The 26,719-nt window shown below is 43.2% G+C and overlaps 1 protein-coding gene across 8 annotated transcripts in view; it reads left to right on the top strand.

Annotated features, from left to right (window-relative positions):
* psd3l (pleckstrin and Sec7 domain containing 3, like) overlaps positions 1 to 26,719 on the top strand; it is a 156,612-nt gene that overhangs the window by 50,422 nt on the left and 79,471 nt on the right. For 5 of the 8 annotated variants that reach the window (XM_042302668.1, XM_042302672.1, XM_042302670.1 and 2 more), the window contains one exon: positions 26,368 to 26,562. In XM_042302668.1, the coding sequence (XP_042158602.1) occupies positions 26,368 to 26,562 (195 nt within the window). Of the gene's footprint in view, positions 1 to 16,054; positions 16,699 to 26,367; positions 26,563 to 26,719 lie in introns of those variants that run through there. The other 3 variants (XM_042302675.1, XM_042302674.1, XM_042302669.1) reach the window with 3 other exon arrangements.

The raw sequence follows: 26,719 nt of genomic DNA, 5'->3' as shown, positions 1-26,719 counted from the left end.
CCAAGATCAGTGTCTAGTGGCAACTTCACCCTAGATTAGTGGTCCCCCACACGTTTTGGTTCTTGACCTAGCACTACATAGCTAATTCAACCGAGTTGGGGAAACCCTGCCTTCGAGAGGTATTTGTAACTTGACAGAAATGTCCAGATCAACTAGGCCCTGTCAGCTATCATATTTTTTAGCTAGGTTTTTTAGCCCATAGATTTTGTAGTAATGTTCGAGTCACACAAATAGACATAAGACAGGCCAAAATGTGTAGAATTGCTGGAAATAAGCTTTAAAACCAGCAAAAAAAATGATCTGCCAACAAGAGAGAGGGGGAGGGGGGGTGTTTAAGTGAAACAGTTTGGGATTCCCTGCCCTATACTGTCATGGTTCAGTGTTAGGACTGAGCTTAATCTGCAGGCCATGTTCATCTCCTGAGCCGATGCGATGCGGGGGAGGATAACAGGAAGCAGCTCCATTCCTCTGGTATGGGAAGTGTCATGTGCTCTTTGATTACCCGCTCTCAGATCACCCCTCTTCTTTTTCCCCCCTTCCTCACACACACTTTTTCTGTGTGTGTGTCTGTCTGTGTCTTTTTGTTCACACACCAACACACCCTCTTTAAGTCTGAGTTAGTGCAGTTCTGTAATCCCCTGTCTTTCCACTCACTCCAGGACCATGATTGGTTGAGCAGACGGTGCTCCCGGGTCATATGATGAATGGTGAGCTGGGTCAAATGATGAATGGTGAGCAGACGGTGCTGCCGGGTCATATGAGGAATGGTGAGCAGACGGTGCTGCCGGGTCATATGATGAATGGTGAGCAGACGGTGCTGCCGGGTCATATGATGAATGGTGAGCAGACGGTGCTGCCGGGTCATATGATGAATGGTGAGCAGACGGTGCTGCCGGGTCATATGATGAATGGTGAGCAGACGGTGCTGCCGGGTCATATGATGAATGGTGAGCAGACGGTGCTGCCGGGTCATATGATGAATGGTGAGCAGACGGTGCTGCCGGGTCATATGATGAATGGTGAGCAGACGGTGCTGCCGGGTCATATGATGAATGGTGAGCAGACGGTGCTGCCGGGTCATATGATGAATGGTGAGCAGACGGTGCTGCCGGGTCATATGATGAATGGTGAGCAGACGGTGCTGCCGGGTCATATGATGAATGGTGAGCAGACGGTGCTGCCGGGTCATATGATGAATGGTGAGCAGACGGTGCTGCCGGGTCATATGATGAATGGTGAGCAGACTGCTGCCGGGTCATATGATGAATAGTGAGCAGACTGCTGCCGGGTCATGATGATGAATGGTGAGCAGACGGTACGGCCGGGTCATATGATGAATGGTGAGCCGGGTCATATGATGAATAGTGAGCAGACTGCTGCCGGGTCATGATGATGAATGGTGAGCAGACTGCTGCCGGGTCATGATGATGAATGGTGAGCAGACTGCTGCCGGGTCATGATGATGAATGGTGAGCAGACGGTGCTGCCGGGTCATGATGATGAATGGTGAGCAGACGGTGCTGCCGGGTCATATGATGAATGGTGAGCAGACAGGGCTGCCTGGGTCATATGATGATGAATGGTGAGCAGACTGCTGCCGGGTCATGATGAATGGTGAGCAGACAGGGCTGCCTGGGTCATATGATGAATGGTGAGCAGACAGGGCTACCTGGGTCATATGATGAATGGTGAGCAGACAGGGCTACCTGGGTCATATGATGAATGGTGAGCAGACTGGGTCATATGATGAATGGTGGGCAGACAGGGCTACCTGGGTCATATGATGAATGGTGAGCAGACAGGGCTACCTGGGTCATATGATGAATGGTGAGCAGACTGCTGCCGGGTCATATGATGATTGGTGAACAGACAGGGCTGCCTGGGTCATATGATGAATGGTGAGCAGACTGCTGCCGGGTCATATGATGATGAATGGTGAGCAGACAGGGCTGCCTGGGTCATATGATGATGAATGGTGAGCAGACAGGGCTGCCTGGGTCATATGATGATGAATGGTGAGCAGACAGGGCTGCCTGGGTCATGATGATGATGAATGGTGTAAAGAAAATTAAGCATGTGGGAGGGGCCCACCGTATGGAGGAGGCACAGTTAGGCTAACCCAGGCCAGGATAGGGCCTCGGATGATATACGAAGGAAAGAGGGAAATACCACACTTATTTTTTTTTTGTATAATCTTTTGCTGGTCTCAGTATTTATTATTGTTGTTTTGTGATACCTGAACTTTTTTTCTATCAATCAGTAAAAAGTGGGCCTAATAAAAACCATTGGCTCTGAAAGTGGGAAAGGGGTTTACCTAGTCAGCTGTACAACTGAATGCCTTCAACTGAAATGTGTCTTCCGCATTTAACCCAAACTTTCTGAATCAGAGAGGTGTCTGGGGATGCCATAATCGACATCCATGTCTTCGGGGAACAGTGGGCTAACTGCCTTGCTCAGGGGAAGCCTCTTGTGTTCCAGTCAACAGTCCTTTATTTGTGCTTCTTGTTACGTCAATGGCAAAGATCAAGACACGTGACACAAGTACACTACCATTCAAATGTTTGGGGTCACTTAGAAATGTCCTTGTTTTTGAAAGAAAAGCTTCTTTTTTTTGTCCATTTTTGAATCACTACTGGCTGTATGCGAACGAGTGATGTGCGTTTGGAGCAATACTGTCTGTTTCCAAGGCTCAGCCAATCGTTTACATAACAACAGAATGCAGCACAGCATGCGACTTAAGAAAGAATTGACAACCAACTTACTAGTTACAGCACGATAATGAAGAGGTAAAGTTAGTTGAGATGCCTGACCACGGAGACGGGGGTGAGAAGGTGATGAAGCGAACTTCGTGAGCTGTAACCGAGAAAAAAAACTAGCATTTGGAAAGTTTGAGGTGAGGGAGAAAGTGTGGTGGAACAAGTATTAGCATTAAGTATCTTGCAAGCTGGATCGAATTCTCTGTTAGCTAGCCAGAGAAATGTTGCGCAAAATTAGCCAAATCATCTAATCAAATAATTGAGTTTATGGTGTGAAAATTAGCTTGCTAATAAAGTCAGACAGCCAACGTTAGCTAGTTATGAGAGAATTAGGTGAAAATTAGGCATTGCTTGTTAGACAAGTGGATTCAGGGATGAAGTGTAGCAGGAGCTGGGCCTGTCTTAAACTGGATGCCACTATAGAGGTGAAAGAAACACCACACACACTTCCCTCTTTCTCACTTTTGCTGGCACATTGTAGAATGGATGTCCCCACAGGCAGAACGTGTACAATGTAATAATGTGCAGTGTTGCCCAAATACACTGCTCAAAAAAATAAAGGAAACACTTAAACACAATGTAACTCCAAGTCAATCACACTTCTGTGAAATCAAACTGTCCACTTAGGAAGCAACACTGATTGACAATAAATTTCACATGCTGTTGTGCAAATGGAATAGACAACAGGTGGAAATTATAGGCACCCCCAATAAAGGAGTGGTTCTGCAGGTGATAACCACAGACCACCTCTCAGTTCCTATGCTTCCTGGCTGATGTTTTGGTCACTTTTGAATGCTGGCGGTGCTTTCACTCTAGTGGTAGCATGAGACGGAGTCTACAACCCACACAAGTGGCTCAGGTAGTGCAGCTCATCCAGGATGGAACATCAATGCGAGCTGTGGCAAGAAGGTTTGCTGTGTCTGTCAGCGTAGTGTCCAGAGCATGGAGGCGCTACCAGGAGACAGGCCAATACGTCAGGAGACGTGGAGGAGGCCGTAGAAGGGCAACAACCCAGCAGCAGGACCGCTACCTCCGCCTTTGTGCAAGGAGGAGCAGGAGGAGCTCTGCCAGAGCCCTGCAAAATGACCTCCAGCAGGCCACAAATGTGCATGTGTCTGCTCAAACGGTCAGAAACAGACTCCATGAGGGTGGTATGAGGGCCCGATGTCCACAGGTGGGGGTTGTGCTTACAGCCCAACACCGTGCAGGACATTTGGCATTTGCCAGAGAACACCAAGATTGGCAAATTCGCCACTGGTGCCCTGTGCTCTTCACAGATGAAAGCAGGTTCACACTGAGCACGTGACAGACGTGACAGAGTCTGGAGACGCCGTGGAGAACGTTCTGCTGCCTGCAACATCCTCCAGCATGACCTGTTTGGCAGTGGATCAGTCATGGTGTGGGGTGGCATTTCTTTGGGGGGCCGCACAGCCCTCCATGTGCTCGCCAGAGGTAGCCTGACCTGCCATTAGGTACCGAGATGAGATCCTCAGACCCCTTGTGAGACCATATGCTGGTGCGGTTGGCCCTGGGTTCCTCCTAATGCAAGACAATGCTAGACCTCATGTGGCTGGAGTGTGTCAGCAGTTCCTGCAAGAGGAAGGCATTGATGCTATGGACTGGCCCGTTTGTAGTTGGTGAGGGAGATAAAAGTCTCCAACTTCAGCGATTTTTGCAATTCGTTCCAGTCACAGGCAGCAGAGAACTGGAACGAAAGGCGGCCAAATGAGGTGTTGGCTTTAGGGATGATCAGTGAGATACACCTGCTGGAGCGCGTGCTACGGGTGGTTGTTGCCATCGTGACCAGTGAACTGAGATAAGGCGGAGCTTTACCTAGCATGGACTTGTAGATGACCTGGAGCCAGTGGGTCTGGCGACGAATATGTAGCGAGGGCCAGCCGACTAGAGCATACTGGTCGCAGAGGTGGGTGGTATAAGGTGCTTTAATAACAAATCGGATGGCACTGTGATAAACTGCATCCAGTTTGCTGAGTATAGTATTGGAAGCTATTTTGTAGATGACAACGCCGAAGTCAAGGATCGGTAGGATAGTCAGTTTTACTAGGGTAAGTTTGGCGGCGTGAGTGAAGGAGGCTTTGTTGCGGAATAGAAAGCCAACTCTAGATTTGATTTTAGATTGGAGATGTTTGATATGAGTCTGGAAGGAGAGTTTACAGTCTAGCCAGACACCTAGGTACTTATAGATGTCCACATATTCTAGGTCGGAACCATCCAGGGTGGTGATGCTAGTCGGGCGTGCGGGTGCAGGCAGCGAACGGTTGAATAGCATGCATTTGGTTTTACTAGCGTTTAAGAGCAGTTGGAGGCCACGGAAGGAGTGTTGTATGGCGTTGAAGCTCGTTTGGAGGTTAGATAGCACAGTGTCCAAGGAAGGGCCGGAAGTATACAGAATGGTGTCGTCTGTTTAGAGGTGGATCAGGGAATCGCCCGCAGCAAGAGCAACATCATTGATATATACATCATGTCTCGCTCCATCCACCAACGCCACGTTGCACCACAGACTGTCTAGGAGTTGGCGGATGCTTTAGTCCAGCGTTCTATTGTAAAGGCTGTCAAGGTAACACGCGTTCTATTGTAATGGCTGTCATGGTAACACGCATTCTATTATAAAGGCTGTCATGGTAACGAGCATTCTATTATAAATGCTGTCATGGAACGAGCGTTCTATTATAAAGGCTGTCATGGTAACAAGCGTTCTATTATAAAGGCTGTCATGGTAACACTCGTTCTATTATAAAGGCTGTCATGGTAACACGCGTTCTATTATAAAGGCTGTCATGGTAACAAGCGTTCTATTATAAAGGCTGTCATGGTAACAAGCATTCTATTGTAAAGGCTGTCATGGTAACAAGCGTTCTATTGTAAAGGCTGTCATGGTAACGAGTGTTCTATTGTAAAGGCTGTCATGGTAACACGCGTTTTATTATAAAGGCTGTCATGGTAACAAGCGTTCTATTATAAAGGCTGTCTTGGTAGCAAGTGTTCTATTGTAAAGGCTGTCATGGTAACAAGCGTTCCATTGTAAAGGCTGTCATGGTAACAAGCATTCTATTATAAAGGCTGTCATGGCTAACTGCAATATTAGTGCTGTTTTCTTCTCAAGACTTGAGTGTCATTTGCAGTAAAGTCTAGGCAACAAATAACATTGGATTGCTTTCTTTATATTTTTTAGTTGTGAGTTAGGTTCACATTAGCCACTTGTTATTTTACACAAAACAAGTGTCACCTTTTTGAGCCCTCACCAGTTTGCATTCCTGCTGTATGCCTATGTTAATGTTGAAAATGACTATTGTGGCTGGAAATATTTACAATGTCTACACTGTATTTCTGACAAAAAACTTTTGAATGGTAGTGTACGTGAGATGTTTCATGTGCTGAAATAAAAGATCCCAATAATGGTCCATATGCACAAAAAGCTTGTTTCTCTCTCTCCAACCGGCCTCACAACCACAGACCACATGTAACCACGCCAGCCCAGGACCTCCACATCGGGCTTCTTCACCTACTGGATCGTGTTTCAACTGTACCGGGCAGATGCCAGACATTGTGTATGGCGTTGTTTGGGCGAGCAGTTTGCTGATGTCAACGTTGTGAACAGAGTGCCACATGGTGATGGTGGGGTTATGGTATGTATGGGCAGGCATAAGCTACGGACAACAAACACAATTGCATTTTATCGATGGCAATTTGAATGCACAGAGATACCAGGACAAGATGTTGAGGCCCATTGTCGTGCCATTCATCCACCGACCATCACCTCATGTTTCAGCATGATAATGCACAACCCAATGTCCCAAGGATCTGTACACAATTCCTGGAAGCTGAAAATGTCCCAGTTCTTCCATGGCTTGTATACTCACCAGACATGTCACCCATTGAGCATGTTTGTGATGCTCTGGATTGACGTGTGCAACAGCGTGTTACAGTTCCCGGTAATATCCAGCAACTTCGCACAGCCACTGAAGAGGAGTGGGACAACATTCCATGGGCCACAATCAACAGCCTGATCAGCTCTATGCGAAGGAGATGTGTCACGCTGCATGAGGCAAATGGTGGTCACACCAGATACTGACTTTTTTTGATCCATGCACCTACTTTAAAACTGTTTTTTTTTTAATGTATCTGTGACCAACAGATGCATATCTGTATTCCCAGTTATGTGAAATCCATAGATTAGGCCCTAATGAATTCCTTATATGAACTGTAACTGTTGAAATTGTTGTATGTTGCGTTTTTATATTTTTTTGTTCAGTGTATATAGCCTACAGTCAGCACTCAGCAAGGATAATGTAGAAATAGTACAAAAGGAAAACCACCTCTTAAGAAATAAAACTCTGGGTGAATAGAAACAGGCGCCAGCGGCCATTATGTACCAAGCGTCTCAAGAGTAGGAGTGCTGATCTAGGATCAGGTCTCCCCACACCACGTAATCTTATTCATTGTGATCTAAAAGCCAAAACCGATCCTAGTCTTACAGGCTGACTACACTGCTCGTGTCGCATGCACAAGCGTTGCAAAATACATTTAGAAATCTATATTATTCAATTATTGCACCCACACTGCTCGCGCACGCCAACGAGCTTCTGCGTTGCCAAGGGCTAAAATAGAGGTCAGTTCTGTTTGTGATGCAGATCGCGCTGCAAGTCCTGCCACTCATATCTTGATTGGTTTATAGAAGCAGGTACCCACCTGCTATCTCCTCACTGGTTATACCCACGTGGGTGACTGAAAGACGAATGAGGTTGGTGGCGGTAATACACCTAATTTATGAAAGTTGCCAATCGCAATATAAAAAAGCCTGGAAGGAGGAGAGATGACTAGAAATGAGTCGGTTGAACGTTTTATTTGGGGATTAATTGGCAGAGTAGATGACCTTGTGCATTTCAGGTAAAATAACAACTCAATGTTGAAATCCCAGGACAAATTAGCTAGCAACAGAAAGCTAGCTAAATAGGACAAATTAGCTAGCAAGGGCAAGCTAGCTAGCTAGATTGCCATAAATGTTTAATGCTTTTCAACCTGTCCCCAAATTAATATAATTGGTTCAGAGTTTGTTTTGATATTTTAACCTGCGTGTCATGGTCATGTTTGGTGTGGGGGGACAAAATAAATGTATGCACGATGGCGCACGCGCTCAGCCAGTTTGGGTTCCGTGTAGAGGTCGACCGACTATGATTTTCAACGCCGATATCGATTTATTGGAGGACAAAAAAAAGCAGATACCGATTAATCGGCCGATTTATAAAAAATAAAATAAAAAATTAAGAAAAAATGTATTTGTAATAATGACAATGACAAGAATACTGAATGAACTTATTTTAACTTAATATAATACATCAATAAAATCAATTTAGCCTCAAGTAAATAATGAAACATGTTCAATTTGGTTTAAATAATGCAAAAACAAAGTGTTGAAGAAGAAAGTAAGTGCAATATATGCTATGTAAGAAAGCTAATGTTTCAGTTCCTTGCTCAGAACATGAACATATGAAAGCTGGTGGTTCCTTTTAACATGAGTCTTCAATATTCCCAGGTAAGGAGTTTTAGGTTGTAGTTATTATTGGAATTATAGGACTATTTCCCTCTATACCATTTGTATTTCATTAACCTTTGACTATTGGATGTTCCTATAGGCACTTTAGTATTGCCAGTGTAACAGTATAGCTTCCATCTCTCTCCTCGCTCCTCCCTGGGCTCGAACCAGCAATACAATGACAATTAGCACGCGCTAACTAGCTAGCCATTTCACTTCGGTTACACCAGCCTCATCTCGGGAGTTGATAGGCTTGAAGTCATAAACAGCGCAATGCTTGACGCTCAACGAAGAGCTGCTGGCAAAACGCACGAAAGTGCTGTTTGAATGAATGTTTACGCGCCTGCTTCTGTCTACCGCTCAGTCAGATACTTAGATACGTGTATGCTCAGATTATATGCAATGCAGGACACGCTGGATAATATCTAGTAATATCATCAACCATGTGTAGTTAACTAGTGATTATGATTGATTGTTTTTTTTATAAGATAAGTGTAATGCTAGCTAGCAACTTACCTTGGCTTACTGCATTCGTGTAACAGGCAGTCTCCTTGTGGAGTGCAACGAGAGAGAGGCAGGTCGTTATTGCGTTGGACTAGTTAACTGTAAGGTTGCAAGATTGGATCCCCCGAGCTGACAAGGTGAAAATCTGTCGTTCTGCCCCTGAACAAGGCAGTTAACCCACCGTTCCTAGGGCGTCATTGAAAATAAGAATGTGTTCTTAACTGACTTGCCTAGTTAAATAAAGGTATAAAACAAAATCGGCGCCCAAAAATACCGATTTCCGATTGTTATGAAAAACTTGAAATCGGCCATAATTAATCGGCCATTCCGATTAATCGGTCAACCTCTAGTTCCGTGTTAAACCGCTGTACGAATATGGGCCCCTCGAGACAGGTCTTTTTGTTGTTGTATTTATTAAGGATCCCCATTAGCTGTTGCCATAGCTACTCTTCCTGGGGTCCAAACAAGATTTAAGGCAATTACATCACAAAATAATTCTAATAAAACAGTACATCATACAACACATTATTACACAACTACTCTACCACTACATATCTACAATACAACATGTATTATACCACGATATCGTTATGCATGGATGTGTAGGTTCAGAGTTTGAGGTTGTCATGCCTAAATTTGCTAATCTTGTCAATAAAAAAAGTAAAGTATTTGACATTATCAGTGTGTTTTTTTTGATGAATGAGCCATCTGATTCTATGGAGTTCGCCTTTTTCATAGTACAGTTTCTTCTTATTTTTGTTTAGTCACATGATTTCACAATCTACAGTACGTTTGCCAATCGTCTGGGCAGCCAAACTTATTTGCCATTTCCTTTTGCCTCATCCCTTTCAACCATACCGTGCTTATTAGTAACTGGAATAAGCAATTTCATAAATGCGTCAAGTGCAGCATCTGATTTACTTCTCATTACACACAACAGAACAGCAAATAGCTGGTATACAAGACATCCACCTCTTCTCTTATTCACATCTTCCAGTTAAAAGCACTTATTTAGGATGCCTTTGTCTGTTTTAGTTTTATATGGCTTGAAAATATATTTTATGGCATAAACCCACAGGACACATTTAGAGACATTCTTCACATGCAAAGTATTCGGCTGAAAACAATTTCACTGCAATTAAATCCCTTCACGTGTTTCTCAAGCAAGCGGAGTGTCATAACCAGGTTTGATTTGGATGAAGTGAGAGGCATACTTTGTTTGCTGGAGTAGTATACAGGTTGTCATGACGACAAGAACTTCCTCATGCTGTGTAGTTCCCTCTTTAGATGTCAGAGGAAATGAATGTAAATGATCATGTTTACTGTACTAAAGTAGTCACAATGTGTTTTAGCACCTCCACCCCTTTCATTTTCTGTAATGACACCAGAAACCACACCGAATGATTCATAATCTCTCAGGACGTGCTCCAAATGGCACCCTATTCCCTGTATAGTGCACTATTGACCAGGGCCCATAGTACCCTGGGTAAAAGTAGTGTACTAAATCAGGAATAAAGTTCCATTTAAAGTTCTATTTGGGATGTAGCCCCAATTCTTCTGTTGCAGTACAGTAAATAACTGTATGACAAGCTGAGTTTGAGTACGGTGCCAATGGCTCACTGGTTTAGAGCACGGTACTGGTAACATTAGGCTGGTGGGTTATACTGTAGAGCACAGTACTGGTAACATTAGGCTGGTGGGTTATACTGTAGAGCACAGTACTGGTAACATTAGGCTGGTGGGTTATACTGTAGAGCACAGTACTGGTAACATTAGGCTGGTGGGTTATACTGTAGAGCACAGTACTGGTAACTGGTGGGTTATACTGTAGTACTGGTAACATTAGGGTGGGTTATACTGTAGAGCACAGTACTGGTAACATTAGGCTGGTGGGTTATACTGTAGAGCACAGTACTGGTAACATTAGGCTGGTGGGTTATACTGTAGAGCACAGTACTGGTAACATTAGGCTGGTGGGTTATACTGTAGAGCACAGTACTGGTAACATTAGGCTGGTGGGTTATACTGTAGAGCACAGTACTGGTAACATTAGGCTGGTGGGTTATACTGTAGAGCACAGTACTGGTAACATTAGGCTGGTGGGTTATACTGTAGAGCACAGTACTGGTAACATTAGGCTGGTGGGTTACTGGTAACTGTAGAGCACAGTACTGGTAACATTAGGCTGGTGGGTTATACTGTAGAGCACAGTACTGGTAACATTAGGCTGGTGGGTTATACTGTAGAGCACAGTACTGGTAACATTAGGCTGGTGGGTTATACTGTAGAGCACAGTACTGGTAACATTAGGCTGGTGGGTTATACTGTAGAGCACAGTACTGGTAACATTAGGCTGGTGGGTTATACTGGCACAGTACTGGTAACATTAGGTTGGGTTATACTGTAGAGCACAGTACTGGTAACATTAGGCTGGTGGGTTATACTGTAGAGCACAGGTACTGGTAACATTGGTAGGCTGGTGGGTTATACTGTAGAGCACGGTACTGGTAACATTAGGCTGGTGGGTTATACTGTAGAGCACAGTACTGGTAACATTCGGGCTGGTGGGTTATACTGTAGAGCACGGTACTGGTAACATTAGGCTGGTGGGTTATACTGTAGAGCACAGTACTGGTAACATTAGGCTGGTGGGTTATACTGTAGAGCACAGTACTGGTAACATTAGGCTGGTGGGTTATACTGTAGAGCACAGTACTGGTAACATTAGGCTGGTTGGTTATACTGTAGAGCATGGTACTGGTAACATTAGGCTGGTTGGTTATACTGTAGAGCACAGTACTGGTAACATTAGGCTGGTGGGTTATACTGTAGAGCACAGTACTGGTAACATTAGGCTGGTGGGTTATACTGTAGAGCACAGTACTGGTAACATTAGGCTGGTGGGTTATACTGTAGAGCACAGTACTGGTAACATTAGGCTGGTGGGTTATACTGTAGAGCACAGTACTGGTAACATTAGGCTGGTGGGTTATACTGTAGAGCACAGTACTGGTAACATTAGGCTGGTGGGTTATACTGTAGAACACAGTACTGGTAACATTAGGCTGGTGGGTTATACTGTAGAGCACAGTACTGGTAACATTAGGCTGGTGGGTTATACTGTAGAGCACAGTACTGGTAACATTAGGCTGGTGGGTTATACTGTAGAGCACAGTACTGGTAACATTAGGCTGGTGGGTTATACTGTAGAGCACAGTGTTGGTAACATTAGGCTGGTGGGTTATACTGTAGAGCACAGTGTTGGTAACATTAGGCTGGTGGGTTATACTGTAGAGCACAGTGTTGGTAACATTAGGCTGGTGGGTTATACTGTAGAGCACAGTACTGGTAACATTAGGCTGGTGGGTTATACTGTAGAGCACAGTACTGGTAACATTAGGCTGGTTGGTTATACTGTAGAGCACAGTACTGGTAACATTAGGCTGGTGGGTTATACTGTAGAGCACAGTACTGGTAACATTAGGCTGGTTGGTTATACTGTAGAGCACAGTACTGGTAACATTAGGCTGGTTGGTTATACTGTAGAGCATGGTACTGGTAACATTAGGCTGGTGGGTTATACTGTAGAGCATGGTACTGGTAACATTAGGCTGGTGGGTTATACTGTAGAGCACAGTACTGGTAACATTAGGCTGGTGGGTTATACTGTAGAGCACAGTACTGGTAACATTAGGCTGGTGGGTTATACTGTAGAGCACAGTACTGGTAACATTAGGCTGGTGGGTTATACTGTAGAGCACAGTACTGGTAACATTAGGCTGGTGGGTTATACTGTAGAGCACAGTACTGGTAACATTAGGCTGGTGGGTTATACTGTAGAGCACAGTACTGGTAACATTAGGCTGGTGGGTTATACTGTAGAGCACAGTACTGGTAACATTAGGCTGGTTGGTTATACTGTAGAGCATGGTACTGGTAACATTAGGCTGGTGGGTTATACTGTAGAGCACGGTACTGGTAACATTAGGCTGGTGGGTTATACTGTAGAGCACAGTACTGGTAACATTAGGCTGGTTGGTTATACTGTAGAGCACAGTACTGGTAACATTAGGCTGGTGGGTTATACTGTAGAGCACAGTACTGGTAACATTAGGCTGGTGGGTTATACTGTAGAGCACAGTACTGGTAACATTAGGCTGGTTGGTTATACTGTAGAGCACAGTACTGGTAACATTAGGCTGGTGGGTTATACTGTAGAGCACAGTACTGGTAACATTAGGCTGGTGGGTTATACTGTAGAGCACAGTACTGGTAACATTCGGCTGGTGGGTTATACTGTAGAGCACGGTACTGGTAACATTAGGCTGGTGGGTTATACTGTAGAGCACAGTACTGGTAACATTAGGCTGGTTGGTTATACTGTAGAGCACAGTGTTGGTAACATTAGGTGGGTTGATTTTTTTCCCCCCATAGGCCATGTACAGTAATGAATGAATACGCTGTCAATTTTTACAGTTGTATGTTGATTTTGATAAAAACCCTCCCCGTCTACATGTCTTTTATGAACCAGTGTCAGCCAGTTTTAGTGACTGTGACAGCGTTTTATCTGTCAATCAATGTAGTATTGGAAAACGGTGATGTAAAAAGACTATGGTGTTGGAGGAGGTTTGAGAAAGTAGGGATTGAGACGTGCTGGTGTCAGACTATTATGATTTGAAAAGGATTTGATCTTCTGCCACATGCAGACATAAACGCGGCTAAGCATTAAGTGATCCTCCCCGTTTGTGGACAATGAGAATAGATTCATTTCATCCGAGTTAAGTTCAAATGCAATATTAATAATGTTTAGTTAGTCTATGTGACAGCTCTTTAGTGCAGCTCAAATTGTGCTCGTGAGAGCGCCCCACTGAAAAATGTACTGCTAAGCAGAAGAAATTAAATTGCATATTCTTGATGGCTCCAGTAACTGCTACTCTGTTGGTTCTAGCAACTGCTACTCTGTTGGTTCTAGCAACTGCTACTCTGTTGGTTCTAGCAACTGCTACTCTGTTGGTTCTAGCAACTGCTACTCTGTTGGTTCTAGCAACTGCTACTCTGTTGGTTCTAGCAACTGCTACTCTGTTGGTTCTAGCAACTGCTACTCTGTTGGTTCTAGCAACTGCTACTCTGTTGGTTCTAGCAACTGCTACTCTGTTGGTTCTAGCAACTGCTACTCTGTTGGTTCTAGCAACTGCTACTCTGTTGGTTCTAGCAACTGCTACTCTGTTGGCTCTAGTAACTGCTACTTTGTTGGCTCTAGTAACTGCTACTTTGTTGGCTCTAGTAACTGCTACTTTGTTGGCTCTAGTAACTTCTACTCTGTTGGCTCTACTAACTTCTACTCTGTTGGTTCTACTAACTTCTACTCTGTTGGTTCTACTAACTTCTACTCTGTTGGTTCTACTAACTTCTACTCTGTTAGCTGTAGCAACTGCTAGTCTGTTGGCTCTAGTAACTGCTACTTTGTTGGCTCTAGTAACTTCTACTTTGTTGGTTCTACTAACTTCTACTTTGTTGGCTCTAGTAACTGCTACTCTGTTGGCTCTAGCAATTGCTTCTCTGTTGGTTGTAGTAACTTCTATTGGTTCTAGCAACTGCTACTCTATTGGTTCTAGCAACTGCTACTCTGTTGGTTCTAGCAACTGCTACTCTGTTGGTTCTAGCAACTGCTACTCTGTTGGTTCTAGCAACTGCTACTCTGTTGGTTCTAGCAACTGCTACTCTGTTGGTTCTAGCAACTGCTACTCTGTTGGTTCTAGCAACTGCTACTCTGTTGGGCTCTAGCAACTGCTACTCTGTTGGGCTCTAGCAACTGCTACTCTGTTGGGCTCTAGCAACTGCTACTCTGTTGGCTCTAGCAATTGTTTCTCTGTTGGTTGTAGTAACTTCTACTATTGGTTCTAGCAACTGCTACTGGTTTTTCAACAGTACCATTTGTGCCCCAAATAGCACCCTATTCTTTGTATAGTGCACTACTTTTCGACCAGAACCATATAGGCTCTATGGGCCTTGTTCAAAAGTATTTCACTACACAGGGAATAGGGTGCCATTTGGTGCACAGGCTCCTGATCCTCCATTGTCCCAGATGGAGGAGGCCTCCAGGACGTCTAATGAGACGAGTGAGACCATGGATGGGCGAGACGACAGTGAGTCATTGCTGGGAAATCTCTCGGCAGCTGTTTTTGGACACACCCTCTGGAGACTTGGGAATACAGAGCAGAACACCGCTGGCTTGGTCTGCCTGTGGTTACAGACAGTGACAGAGAGACAATCATTGGAGAGTAGAGGAGGCATTCAAGTTATCCATTCACCAAAAAATGACCTATGAAGTTGAACTCAAACACCACATTCGCATGCTGGTTTCCCCTTGTGGTGTTTCAATGGTCAATCACCAGAGCGTGGTCAGCTTACTTTATCTGTCTCTGAATGCTTAAACTGTTTTTTTTTTAATGTTATAGATAATTTAATGGTTTAAGGGTCTGTCATTTGCTTTATTAGACTGAGCTTGAGTGACGATGAGCTTGTGTATGACATGTTTTTTCTTTAAAGCTCTGTTTTGCTGGAGGGTTTTCATGCAATAGGCTTAGGCCTATGTTTTAGTGCAGTGCAGATTCTGAGGTTATTGATTATTCATTTTCAAATTAAAGGTTAATTTCGTTTTGATATTCCAAAATGTTGCAACCTTAACTTGACAGAATTGAGGAACATCCAACCCAACGTCACAGATGAGTTGGTTCTGTAATTGCAGTGGTTTCTCATTTTCAGACCAAATGACACATGATTTCAATGCTCAGTAAAAGCCTTCTAAATGCTGATTATACACTGGCTGTATGCAAATGGTTTGTTTTGTCTCTATCTTGATCCCAGGAGGATCAACTGTGTATTTTTGTTATTGCCTGTTTGGCTGAAATAATGTGGTCGAGAAATGGTCTCTGTGTTTTCTTTGCTAGTTTAGACCTATATAAGAGGCTTTACTGCTTTAAAATGGAGGTTTGTTTTGGTATGACTCATCAGACAAAATGCAGTTGATTAAAATGAGGAATAGTTTATTGTCCATGTCAATCCCAAAGATGGAGAATGCCAAACCATATTTTATTAACATAACCATTAACATAAATTAGATATACTTGGGCAAGTCCGATGGATGAGCAGATTGAAGTGTTAATTTTCAGCATCCGTCTTTCATTACTTCTGTTCTTACACTCTTTGCCTATTCAGCTGAAGGGGAAGTTGTGCTGCACTCGCGGAGAGGCAGGATGTTCTAACTTTCTCTGTTTGATGTGTGTTTCAATGCACGGGACCAGAGATACTGTATAATGACGAGACTATCTTGTTTCCACTTTAACAATGAGAGTCGTTGTCCCAAAGGCGGGAAGGCAGGCGGTCTGCATATCGTGGACAGATTTTGACGGGGGTGAACCTTCTCGCTTCGCCTCTTGCTCTCTGACGGGACTCTCTTCTTTCGGTACTCGCTATCTGGATGCAATGGTTTGTGGGAAATGCCTCCACATTTCAGCCTAGTAGGAGATGAGCCGAGATTCAACAAAGTAAAAGTATTTTCTTCTTCGTTGAACAAACGTATTGTGGACTGCGCGCGGTACTAATACACAGCATGAGCTGCACTCTATACATGTGGACTGGAATGCACGCGAATAACTTTCCGTAGTCTTTAAAACAACGTATTCAGACTTAATTGTTGGATATCTGTGCACAATCTCGCAGCAGGTAAAGTTTTTTTTGTTGTTGGATGAAACGCTGACACGGTGGTCAATTGAATTCCAACTTGCGATGAGACGATTTAGTGCTATTTACTCGCATGAAACACAAAACCAACAACTCACCAAATGTGACGTATAACCAACGGGACGCAGGAATGTTTGGAAGGTGAGATTATCCATGGCACAGTTACAAATTGGCAAGTATGCTACACTGTTTTTTTAGGAGGGTGGAGTTTAGGAGTGTCCTTTTGAGAGAGATTTTCAACAGGTTTCTTCTCTCAGTAATGTGTAATTTCTCACTTCACGAAACAACTAAGGCTATGTTTAGACGGGCAACCCAAATCTGATATTTTTCCACTAATTGGTCTATTGACTAAGCACATCAGATTTTTTTCTACAGAACTCTTCTCTTTGGTCAAAATACCTATTGAGAAAATATCAGAATTGGTCTGTCTGACTTAACGCAGCTCATGTAACGTTCAAAGGTAACATTTGTGCCGCTAACGTTACTCACTAAACTGAGCTCTTTTGGTTGTTTTTTTTAGTGCATGGAATCATGACATATATTCGTTGTTTTAGTGAATATCCTTTCAAAATAAGAAAATACATTCTTTATTACCCTGGAATTGCGTGACAGTCAGAACGAAGCACGTGATTACCAAACCAGCTTTCTGTTTCATTGTCTATAATTAAACGATACGTTTCAATCAAACGACACGTGCAGTTCATGGTTGCATTTATGAAAAACTATTTAAATTATTAAATTATTTCCTTACGATTCACACCAATTGTTTTGCTCCACGTCAGGGATTCATCAAGTCAACCACTGTCAATTTAGTGTGTTCTACTTTCACATTACTAATGCTATGGATGCTTTGACTGAAATAGTCATACATTCAAGCTTTTGATGATCTTTTGTCTGCTTATTTCCTATTAACATTTTAGATGTCTTAACGATCAGCTCTTCCTGCTACTATTTTGAAATTGGCAAAATGACATGCAAATAACCTATCTTTTGACTCACAAGTACTCTAAAAAGTCCAGTTGACTGAGAAGCTATATTGAAAAGGCTGTATAGTATGTGTTTTTATCTGGCTATATCAACTGGACTGTGTGTGTGCTTATGCTGGTCTATCCTGAGTGAAGAATGCCAGACATTCTTTGATGTATTGCATTGGATTTGCAAAGGATACCTGGCATAGTGTGTTGCCTAGGTAACTCCTGAGGGATGAGTCAGTGAAGCGATGTCCAATTTGAAGAAACAAGTTTGTAGTCCATGTCTAGCAATACAGTTGAATTAGGTGATTTCCGAGGAACAAGAGGATAAACCTTTATAACCCATCGGGCAGCTGTACAATAGATGAAGCTGAATCTCCCTTGGCTTTCACTTTGTTGTGCCACACAGTGGTAGATATCTAGAACAGCATCCTTAACTCTCACTCACTCACGGATAACCTTTGTGTATGAATTCAAGCATGCTTTTTTAGGACACATGCCTACGAGATGAATGTGCTAGGTGAAGTAAACAGTGGTCCATTGCTATGGTCGGAGGAGTGCTGACATTAAATCAAGCACTTGAGGAGAACTGAATAAATGGACCAACCGTCTGCGCAACATCTGTCAGTAACACCCCAGGCTGGTGCCGACAAACACTGTTTCATAGATAATGGCACAAACCTACATTTTACTTAGCAGAAGTTGTAGCCATATTTGTTAAGAAAGAAAATTGGGAAGTGTTCGAGTTATAAGATGATAGAGTAGACTGCACTCCTGAGCAAGTTCATCTTTTCTGTCATGGCCTCAATGTATTTTCAGTAAGCTTTTTCTAAATTAAATAATTGAAACCAAGGGCATTCATGTCCTGTAAATACCATGATTAGTAGTGCCACGGTTCCATAGTGCAAGCAGCCAGATTGTGTTTAGGTGACATTTTAAGGATTAGGCTCGAGCAGCAGAAAGTATTTTCACTAATTGTTTCCCTCAAATACATCTGTGTTATTTTACATTTCTAAAACGCACTGTATACTCCCTAATGAAAAAACATAGTTTCAAAAAAGACTTCTCTTTGTATAGCTTTATTATAGTTTTGGTTGGTGCATAGCTCTAGAAATATATGTTTTGGGGTCACTGTATTGGCTGGACAACTTCAGTTATTGGTTGTATAAAAAAAAAAAGGTTTAAGTACTTGGGCCTCTACTCAATAGACAGTTATTGAAACAAAGGCTGTCTTTTTGTGCTAAATTAACAATCAGTTTACTTTAACGTGTGACTACCATTTGCTCAGTTAAATGCAGAACTATGAAAAACTTGGTTTTGTCTAACCTTCAATAGTGAATTTCCGTTTGTCTTACATTGCTCCACTGACCCAGGAATGTGAATTCTTCACTAGGGCTGTGGTGCTGGAATTGAACCCGTTCCGTATTTTCACAGTATACAGTTCCTTCAGAAAGTGTTCACGCCCTTTTACTTATCCACATGTTACAGCCTAAATTTAAAATGGATTAAATAAGGTTTTTGTGTCACTGAGCTACACAATACGCCATCATTTGAAGGTGGACATATTTTTTATTTTTTTTAGATTATTTTAGAAATGTTAATAAATGTAAAGCTGAAATGTCATCAGACTAAGTATTCAACCCCTTTGTTATGGCAAGCCTAAATAAGTTCAGGAGTAGAAATGTGCTTCACAAGTTTCATGGACTCATTCTATTTTCAATAAAAGTGGTTAACATGATTTTTGAATAACTACCCCATCTCTGTACCCTACACATACAATTATCTTGAAGGTCCATCAATCAAGTAGGGAATTTAAAGAACAGATTCAATCACAAACACCATGGAGGTTTTCCAATGCCTTGCAAAGAAGGGCACCAATTGGTAGATGTGTAAAAAATAAACAAAGTAGACATTTGGGTATGGTGAAGTTATTAATTACACTTTGGATGGTGTATCAATAGACCCAGTCACTACAAAGATGCAGGTGTCCTTCCTAACTCTGTTGCCGGAGAGAAGGAAACAGCTCAGTGATTTCACCATGAGGCCAATGGTGACTTCTAACAGTTCCAGAGTTTAATGGTTGTGATATGAGAACTGAGGATGGACCAACAACATTGTAGTTACTCCACAATACTAACCTAAATGACAGTGAAAAACAGGACGCCTGTACAGAACATAAATAAATATTCCAAAATATTCATCCTGTTTGCAACAAGGAACTTAAGTAATACTGCAAAAAATGTGGCAAAGCAAATTTAACTTTATGTTCTGAATACAAAGCATTATATTTAGGGCAAACCCAACACATCACTGAGTACCACTCTTCATATTTTCAAACATGGGGGTGGCTGCATCATGTAATGGGTATGCTTGTAATCGTTAAGGACTGGCCAGGTTTTTTTTGGGGGGGGAGGAATACAAATAAATGGAATACAGCTATAAGCACAGGCAAAATCCTAGAGGAAAACCTGGTTCTGTCTGCTTTCCAACAGACACTGGGAGACAAATTCACCTTTCAGCAGGACAATAACCTAAAACCCAAGGCCAAATATACACTGGAGTTGGTTACCAAGATGACAGTGAATGTTCCTGAGTGGCCTAATAACAGTTTTAACTTAAATCGGCTTGAAAATCAATGGCAAGACTTAAATGGCTGTCTAGCAATGATCAACAACCAACTTGACAGAGCTTGAAGAATTTTAACAAGAATAATGGGCAGTTGTACAATCCAGGTGTGCAACCAAGAAGGACTCGTAGCTGTAATCAATGCCAAAGGTGATTCTAACATTTATTGGCTCAGGGTTGAATACGTATTTGAATGAGATTTCATTTTCAATAAATTAGCTACAATTTCTAAACATGTTTTGACTTTGTCATTATGTGTTTGTGGGTGAGGGGGGGGTATATTTAATACATTTTAAAATTCAGGCTGTAATTTCTGAAGGCACTAAGAACTCAAAAATAACCCTTTCTTTTCGTGTAACCTAGCACCATTTCACAGATCAATACAAGTTGTTGCCTCGCATAAAAAAAATTCTGCATAGCAACGTGTGTTTTGAGGATGAGTCAGAGGATGGTGTCAAAGTGGAGCGTGTCTCCACATCCCTCCCCTCACACTACTTAGTACACTATATAGGGTTCAGTTTGTGATGCAGCTCCTATATATCCATCCAGCTCTTTAGCCCTGGGGCCTCTGGCTCTGCCAGAGAGCTTTCCAAGTATAACACTGCTGTGGGTGGAGCGCCTGTCGTTCGGATCCAGTACACATCTCACTCCATCAAAATTAGTAAAAGGCGCTGGCCAAGCTCCTCCTTTTAGTCTCTCAGGATCACTGGCCAAGCTCCTCCTTTTAGTCTCTCAGGATCACTGGACAAGCTCCTCCTTTTAGTCTCTCAGGATCACTGGACAAGCTCCTCCTTTTAGTCTCTCAGGATCACTGGACAAGCTCCTCCTTTTAGTCTCTCAGGATCACTGGACAAGCTCCTCCTTTTAGTCTCTCAGGATCACTGGACAAGCTCCTCCTTTTAGTCTCTCAGGATCACTGGACAAGCTCCTCCTTTTAGTCTCTCAGGATCACTGGACAAGCTCCTCCTTTTAGTCTCCCAGGATCACATATTCCTGCTCTTATTGTGGCTGCTGTGAAAAAGTAATCCATCCAGGTGGTAATAGGTGTGATGCGTGTCAATCAAATGTTATTTGTCACATGCGCCACATACAACAGGTGTAGACCTTACAGTGAAATGCTTACTTACAAGCCCTTAACCAACAATGCAGTTAAGAAAATACCCCCCAAAAAGCAAGAGATAAGAATAAGAAATTATTAAAGAGCAGCAGTAAATAACAATAGCAGGGCTATATACAGTGGGTGCCTGTACAGAGTCAATGTGCGGGGGCACCGGTGTTGAGGTAATATGTACATGTAGGTAGAGTTATTAAAGTGACAATGCATAGATAATGAGTAGCAGCAGCAGCGTGGGGAGGGGGTTGCAATATAATCTGACTGAGCATACAAGTATCTGACTGAGCGGTGGTAGGCAGAAGCAGGCGCGTAAACATTTATTCAAACAGCACTTTCGTGCGTTTTGCCAGCAGCTCTTCGTTGTGCGTCAAGCATTGCGCTGTTTATGACTTCAAGCCTATCAACTCCCTAGATGAGGCTGGTGTAACCGAAGTGAAATGGCTGGCTAATAGCGTTTCAAACGTCACTCGCTCTGAGCCTGTGGTTGTTTCCCTTGCTCTGCATGGGTAACGCTGTTTCGAGCGTGGCTGTTGTCGTTGTGTTCCTGGTTCGAGCCCAGGGAGGAGCGAGGAGAGGGACGGAAGCTATACTGTTACACTGGCAATACTATAGTGCCTATAAGAACATCCAATAATCAAAGGTTAATGAAATACAAATGGTATAGAGGGAAATAGTCCTATAATAACTACAACCTAAAACTTACCTGGGAATATTGAAGACTCATGTTAAAAGGAACCACCGGCTTTCATGTTCTCATGTTCTGAGCAAGGAACTGAAACGTTAGCTTTCTTACATAGCACATATTACACTTTTACTTTCTTCTCCAACACTTTGTTTTTGCATTATTTAAACCAAATTGAACATGTTTCATTATTTATTTGAGGCTAAATTGATTTTATTGATGTATTATATTAAGTTAAAATAAGTGTTCATTCAGTATTGTTGTAATTGTCATTATTACAAATAAATGTTTTAAAAAACCAGTCTGATTTAATCCGTATCTGCTTTTTTGGTCCTCCAATAATTGGTATCGGTGTTGAAAAATCACAATTGGTCAACCCTCTGTAGTGCCTTGCGGTCAGAGGCCGAGCAGTTGCCATACCAGGCAGTGATGAAACCCATCGGGATGCTCTCGATGGTGCAGCTGTAAAACCTTTTGAGGATCTGAGGACCCATGCCAAATCTTTTCGGTCTCCTGACAGGGAATAGGTTTTGTCGTGCCCTCTTCACAACTGTCTTGGTGTGCTTGGACCATGTTAGTTTGGTGAAACGAGTCCTATATCGACAACCTGAAAGGCTGCTCAGCAAGGAAGAAGCCACTGCTCCAAAACAGCCATTAAAAAGCCAGACTATGGTTTGCAACTTCACATTTAGACAAAGATCGTACTTTTTGGTGAGATGTCCCCTGGTCTGATGACACAAAAATAGAACTGTTTGGCCGTAATGACCATCGTTATGTTTGGAGGGAAAAGGGGGAGGCTTGCGAGCCGAAGAACACCATCCCAAACGTGAAGCACGGGGGTGGCAGCATCACGTTGTGGGGTGCTTTGCTGCAGGAGGGACTGGTGCACTTCACAAAAAAGATTGCGTCATGAGGTAGGAAAATGATGTGGATATATTGAAGCAACATTTCAAGACATCAGTCAGGAAGTTAAAGCTTGGTCTCAAATGGGTCTTCCAAATGGACAATGACCCCAAGCATACTTCCAAAGTTGTGGCAAAATGGCTTAAAGACAACAAAGTCCAGGTATTGGCGTGGCCATCACAAAGCCCTGACCTCAATCCTATAGAAAATTTGTGGGCAGAACAGAAAAAGCGTGTGTGAGAAAGGAGGCCTACAAACCTGACTCAGTTACATGAGCTCTGTCAGGTGGTGTGATGCGTGCCATCTATCCAGGTGGTAATGGGTTCGATGCGTGCCATCTATCCAGGTGGTAATGGGTTCGATGCGTGCCATCTATCCAGGTGGTAATGGGTGTGATGCGTGCCATCTATCCAGGTGGTAATGGGTTCGATGCGTGCCATCCATCCAGGTGGTAATGGGTTCGATGCGTGCCATCCATCCAGGTGGTAATGGGTTGATGCGTGCCATCCATCCAGGTGGTAATGGGTGTGATGTGTGCCATCCATCCAGGTGGTAATGGGTTCGATGTGTGCCATCCATCCAGGTGGTAATGGGTTCGATGCGTGCCATCCATCCAGGTGGTAATGGGTTCGATGCGTGCCATCCATCCAGGTGGTAATGGGTTCGATGCGTGCCATCCATCCAGGTGGTAATGGGTGCGATGCGTGCCATCCATCCAGGTGGTAATGGGTGTGATGCGTGCCATCCATTCAGGTGGTAATGGGTGTGATGCGTGCCATCCATCCAGGTGGTAATGGGTGTGATGCGTGCCATCCATCCAGGTGGTAATGGGCCAAAATTCACCCAACTTATTGTGGGAAGCTTGTGGAAGGCTACCCAAAAAGTTTGACCCTAGTTAAACAATTTAAAGGCAATGATACCAAATACTACTTGAGTGTCTGTAAACCTTTGAACCACTGAGAATGTGATGAAAAGAAATAAAAGCTGACATTTTTTCTCCTATTATTCTGACATTTCACATTCTTAAAATAAAGTGGTGATCCTAACTGAACTAAAACTGCATTTTTACTGGGATTAAATGTCAGGAATTGTGCGAATATGAGTTTAAATGTATTTGGCTAAGGTGTATGTTAACTTCCGACTTCAACTGTATGTACGTACAGTCACTGTGGGGAAAACGTCATCGATGCACTTATTGATGAAGCCAGTGACTGATGTTGTGTACTCAATGCCAAAGGAAGAATCCCTGAATATATTCCAGTCTGTGGTAGCAAAAGAGTCCTGTAGTTTAGTATCTGCTTCATCTTTATGCGTGCCATCCATCCAGGTGGTAGTGGGTATGATGCGTGCCATCCATCCAGTTGGTAGTGGGTATGATGCGTGCCATCCATCCAGGTGGTAATGGGTATGATACATTTACTGTTGCTTAATAAAAAAAAGTCAGACACACACACACACACACACAGCACTAGACAGTGTATTAAGCCATTTTTTGTTTGTTTTTAGAGCAGTGGGTTATAGTAAAATGATGGGATTAAACACTGGTATGTTTATGTAGGGAAATGGGATGCAAATGGGAAACGCTGTCACAGTGACCTTCTCTAGTCCTGCCTGATGTTCAGGGCCACGTTCAGTAGGCAAATGTTGCAGATAGTTACACTTCTAAATGTCCAGAATCGAGCTGGCATGATACCTTTTATATATCAATAACCTATTTCACATGCTGTTCCAAATTGTTCCCTACTGAATGCTCCTCTGGATAAACAGGGCCATTTAGTTTGACTCGTTTTGCTCTGTCTTCCACACGTCCCTTTTTTTGCAGTGGTTTAATTGCAATAGTAGTACATTGTAATTTCCAAACATTAAAAACATAGGTCTCTGTAATAGAAATGTAGGCTATTGTACTGCTGTGTGCTTGTACGATCAACAGGTGGCAGTGCAGTATAAACTATTGGGCTTTCTTTTTTACCCAGTACAGTGTTGAAAAAGCCCACCAACTCTTGACTGGCTATATTGTTTTCATTTATAAGCACAGTCATGTGGTATTGCTCCATGTTATCCACACTTATTAAACACATTAGTATTGCAGTTGTCCTAAGTTCCTGGTGCAGTATGGCTGATAGAAATAGACCTTTCATACCAGCTGACCTTTCAACTCCATTACTGGATATTGCGCTCCAATGACTAGGATTTTATGCCTGAGAGTGATGCAATTGTGTTACTACCAATGAACCAATTTACAGTAGGCCAACATTTGCACAGAAGTTAGGAACTCAAGTTGTTTCTCAACTACAGTTTTGTTCAAATTATGTTTTTTATTTATTTAGCGGTTGTCCTTGTGCAACATCAAATGGCTTACCATTCATCATGGTTCATCATGCCACCTGCCCGCTGTGCCAGCCTTGCTGGAGAGAAATGGACCGAGCAGCACACACACCCTGGATGTTACAGCTTAATTGCTACTGACACCGCCTCTCATCGGGCCGGCCCTGTGCGAGTACTCCCTAATGGCTGGTTCTAGCTCGTCCTTGTCATTCCCTCTTTTTTTCTCTCTGTGTTGTGAGTGGATCCACTGTGTTCTATCTGTGAGGCAGCAGAACCTGCTCCTCTGATCCAGTACTGGGTTTAGATACTGCATAAACCCCATTACATCATCTCACTGATCTAGTTTGAGGATCCCCCCCCCCGATGCCCACTCATGGTGATTTAGATGTACGATGTAAGATGGATTCCTTTCTTAGTCTAGGTACAGGTCGTCATTATAAATAAGAAATGGTTGTTAATTGACAGGCTGGCCTCGTTTGAAAGACAATCTGCTGTATTTAGCCTAGCAGTGTGTAGGAAGTACACTATTTGTACTTGGCGTCACTTCTAATGTTGGGTCAATGGGAAGGTGATCCCAGTGCTAATACTGCCACCATCACAGTCTGTCTTTATTTCACCCATCAGCATGAACTTAATGTGCAGCCATTATCTTCCCAGCAGGTAAAAGCAATTGACATGACATTGTCAGGAATGAAAGGAAAACTACAAAATAAGCACTTGACTCCCAGGCTCCACTGTCACTGCAATCTGATGTCTCCAAGGAGTTTTTATGAAACGTTTCAGATGAGTGTCAGGCAGAAGAAAAGCACAGAACTGGATTGAAAAGCACAGAACTGGATTGAAAAGCACAGAACTGGTCTAACAGGTTGAAACGGGGAGGGACAAACCTGAACTTGTCAATTTTTAGAAATGCATGTTTTAGTTTTTCCGTGAATGAATACGGCCCTAGTTTGACATGATTAATCTATAGGTTTCTGGGACCAAGCTTTTCAGTGTGTGATCCCCATTGCAAGCCCTTCAAGGTGTGCTCTACGTTCTAGATTTGTGTGTTGACTTGTAGGCGACAGGTTTGACCAGGGTTATTTGTGTTTGGGGTAATGCTTGGTTATTGTGCCCTGATAAACATCTCTTTCACTCTCCCTCTTGCTCGCTTTATATTTCTCCTCATCTCTCCCATCCTTCTCTCCCAGCAGTGATGCAGGGCTGAAGACGGCGCTGTCGGACTGGGACTCAGACATGGGCAGCACGGAGCGGCTGAAGGACAGCACGGACACACTGCTCAATGGAAACCGAGGAGACCAAGAGGGGGCCCAGCGCCTCGCACGACGGCTCTACCACCTGGAGGGCTTTCGCCGCTCCGACGTGGCCAAGCACCTGGGAAAGAAGTGAGTGTGTCCTACCCTATACTGTTACCTAAACCAGGTCTCCTTCATGTACTCTGTTGTTACCTAACTCGGGTCTCCTCCACCCCTTCTCAGACTCTGTGGCCAAGGACCTGGGGTCTGTTGCATAAAACATCTTCAGTTAATTTCACCCTTTTCT

Source organism: Oncorhynchus tshawytscha, linkage group LG20 (genome assembly GCF_018296145.1).
Source record: "Oncorhynchus tshawytscha isolate Ot180627B linkage group LG20, Otsh_v2.0, whole genome shotgun sequence".
Classification (NCBI taxonomy): Eukaryota; Metazoa; Chordata; class Actinopteri; order Salmoniformes; family Salmonidae; genus Oncorhynchus; species Oncorhynchus tshawytscha.
This window is presented reverse-complemented; position numbering and strand designations above follow the sequence as displayed.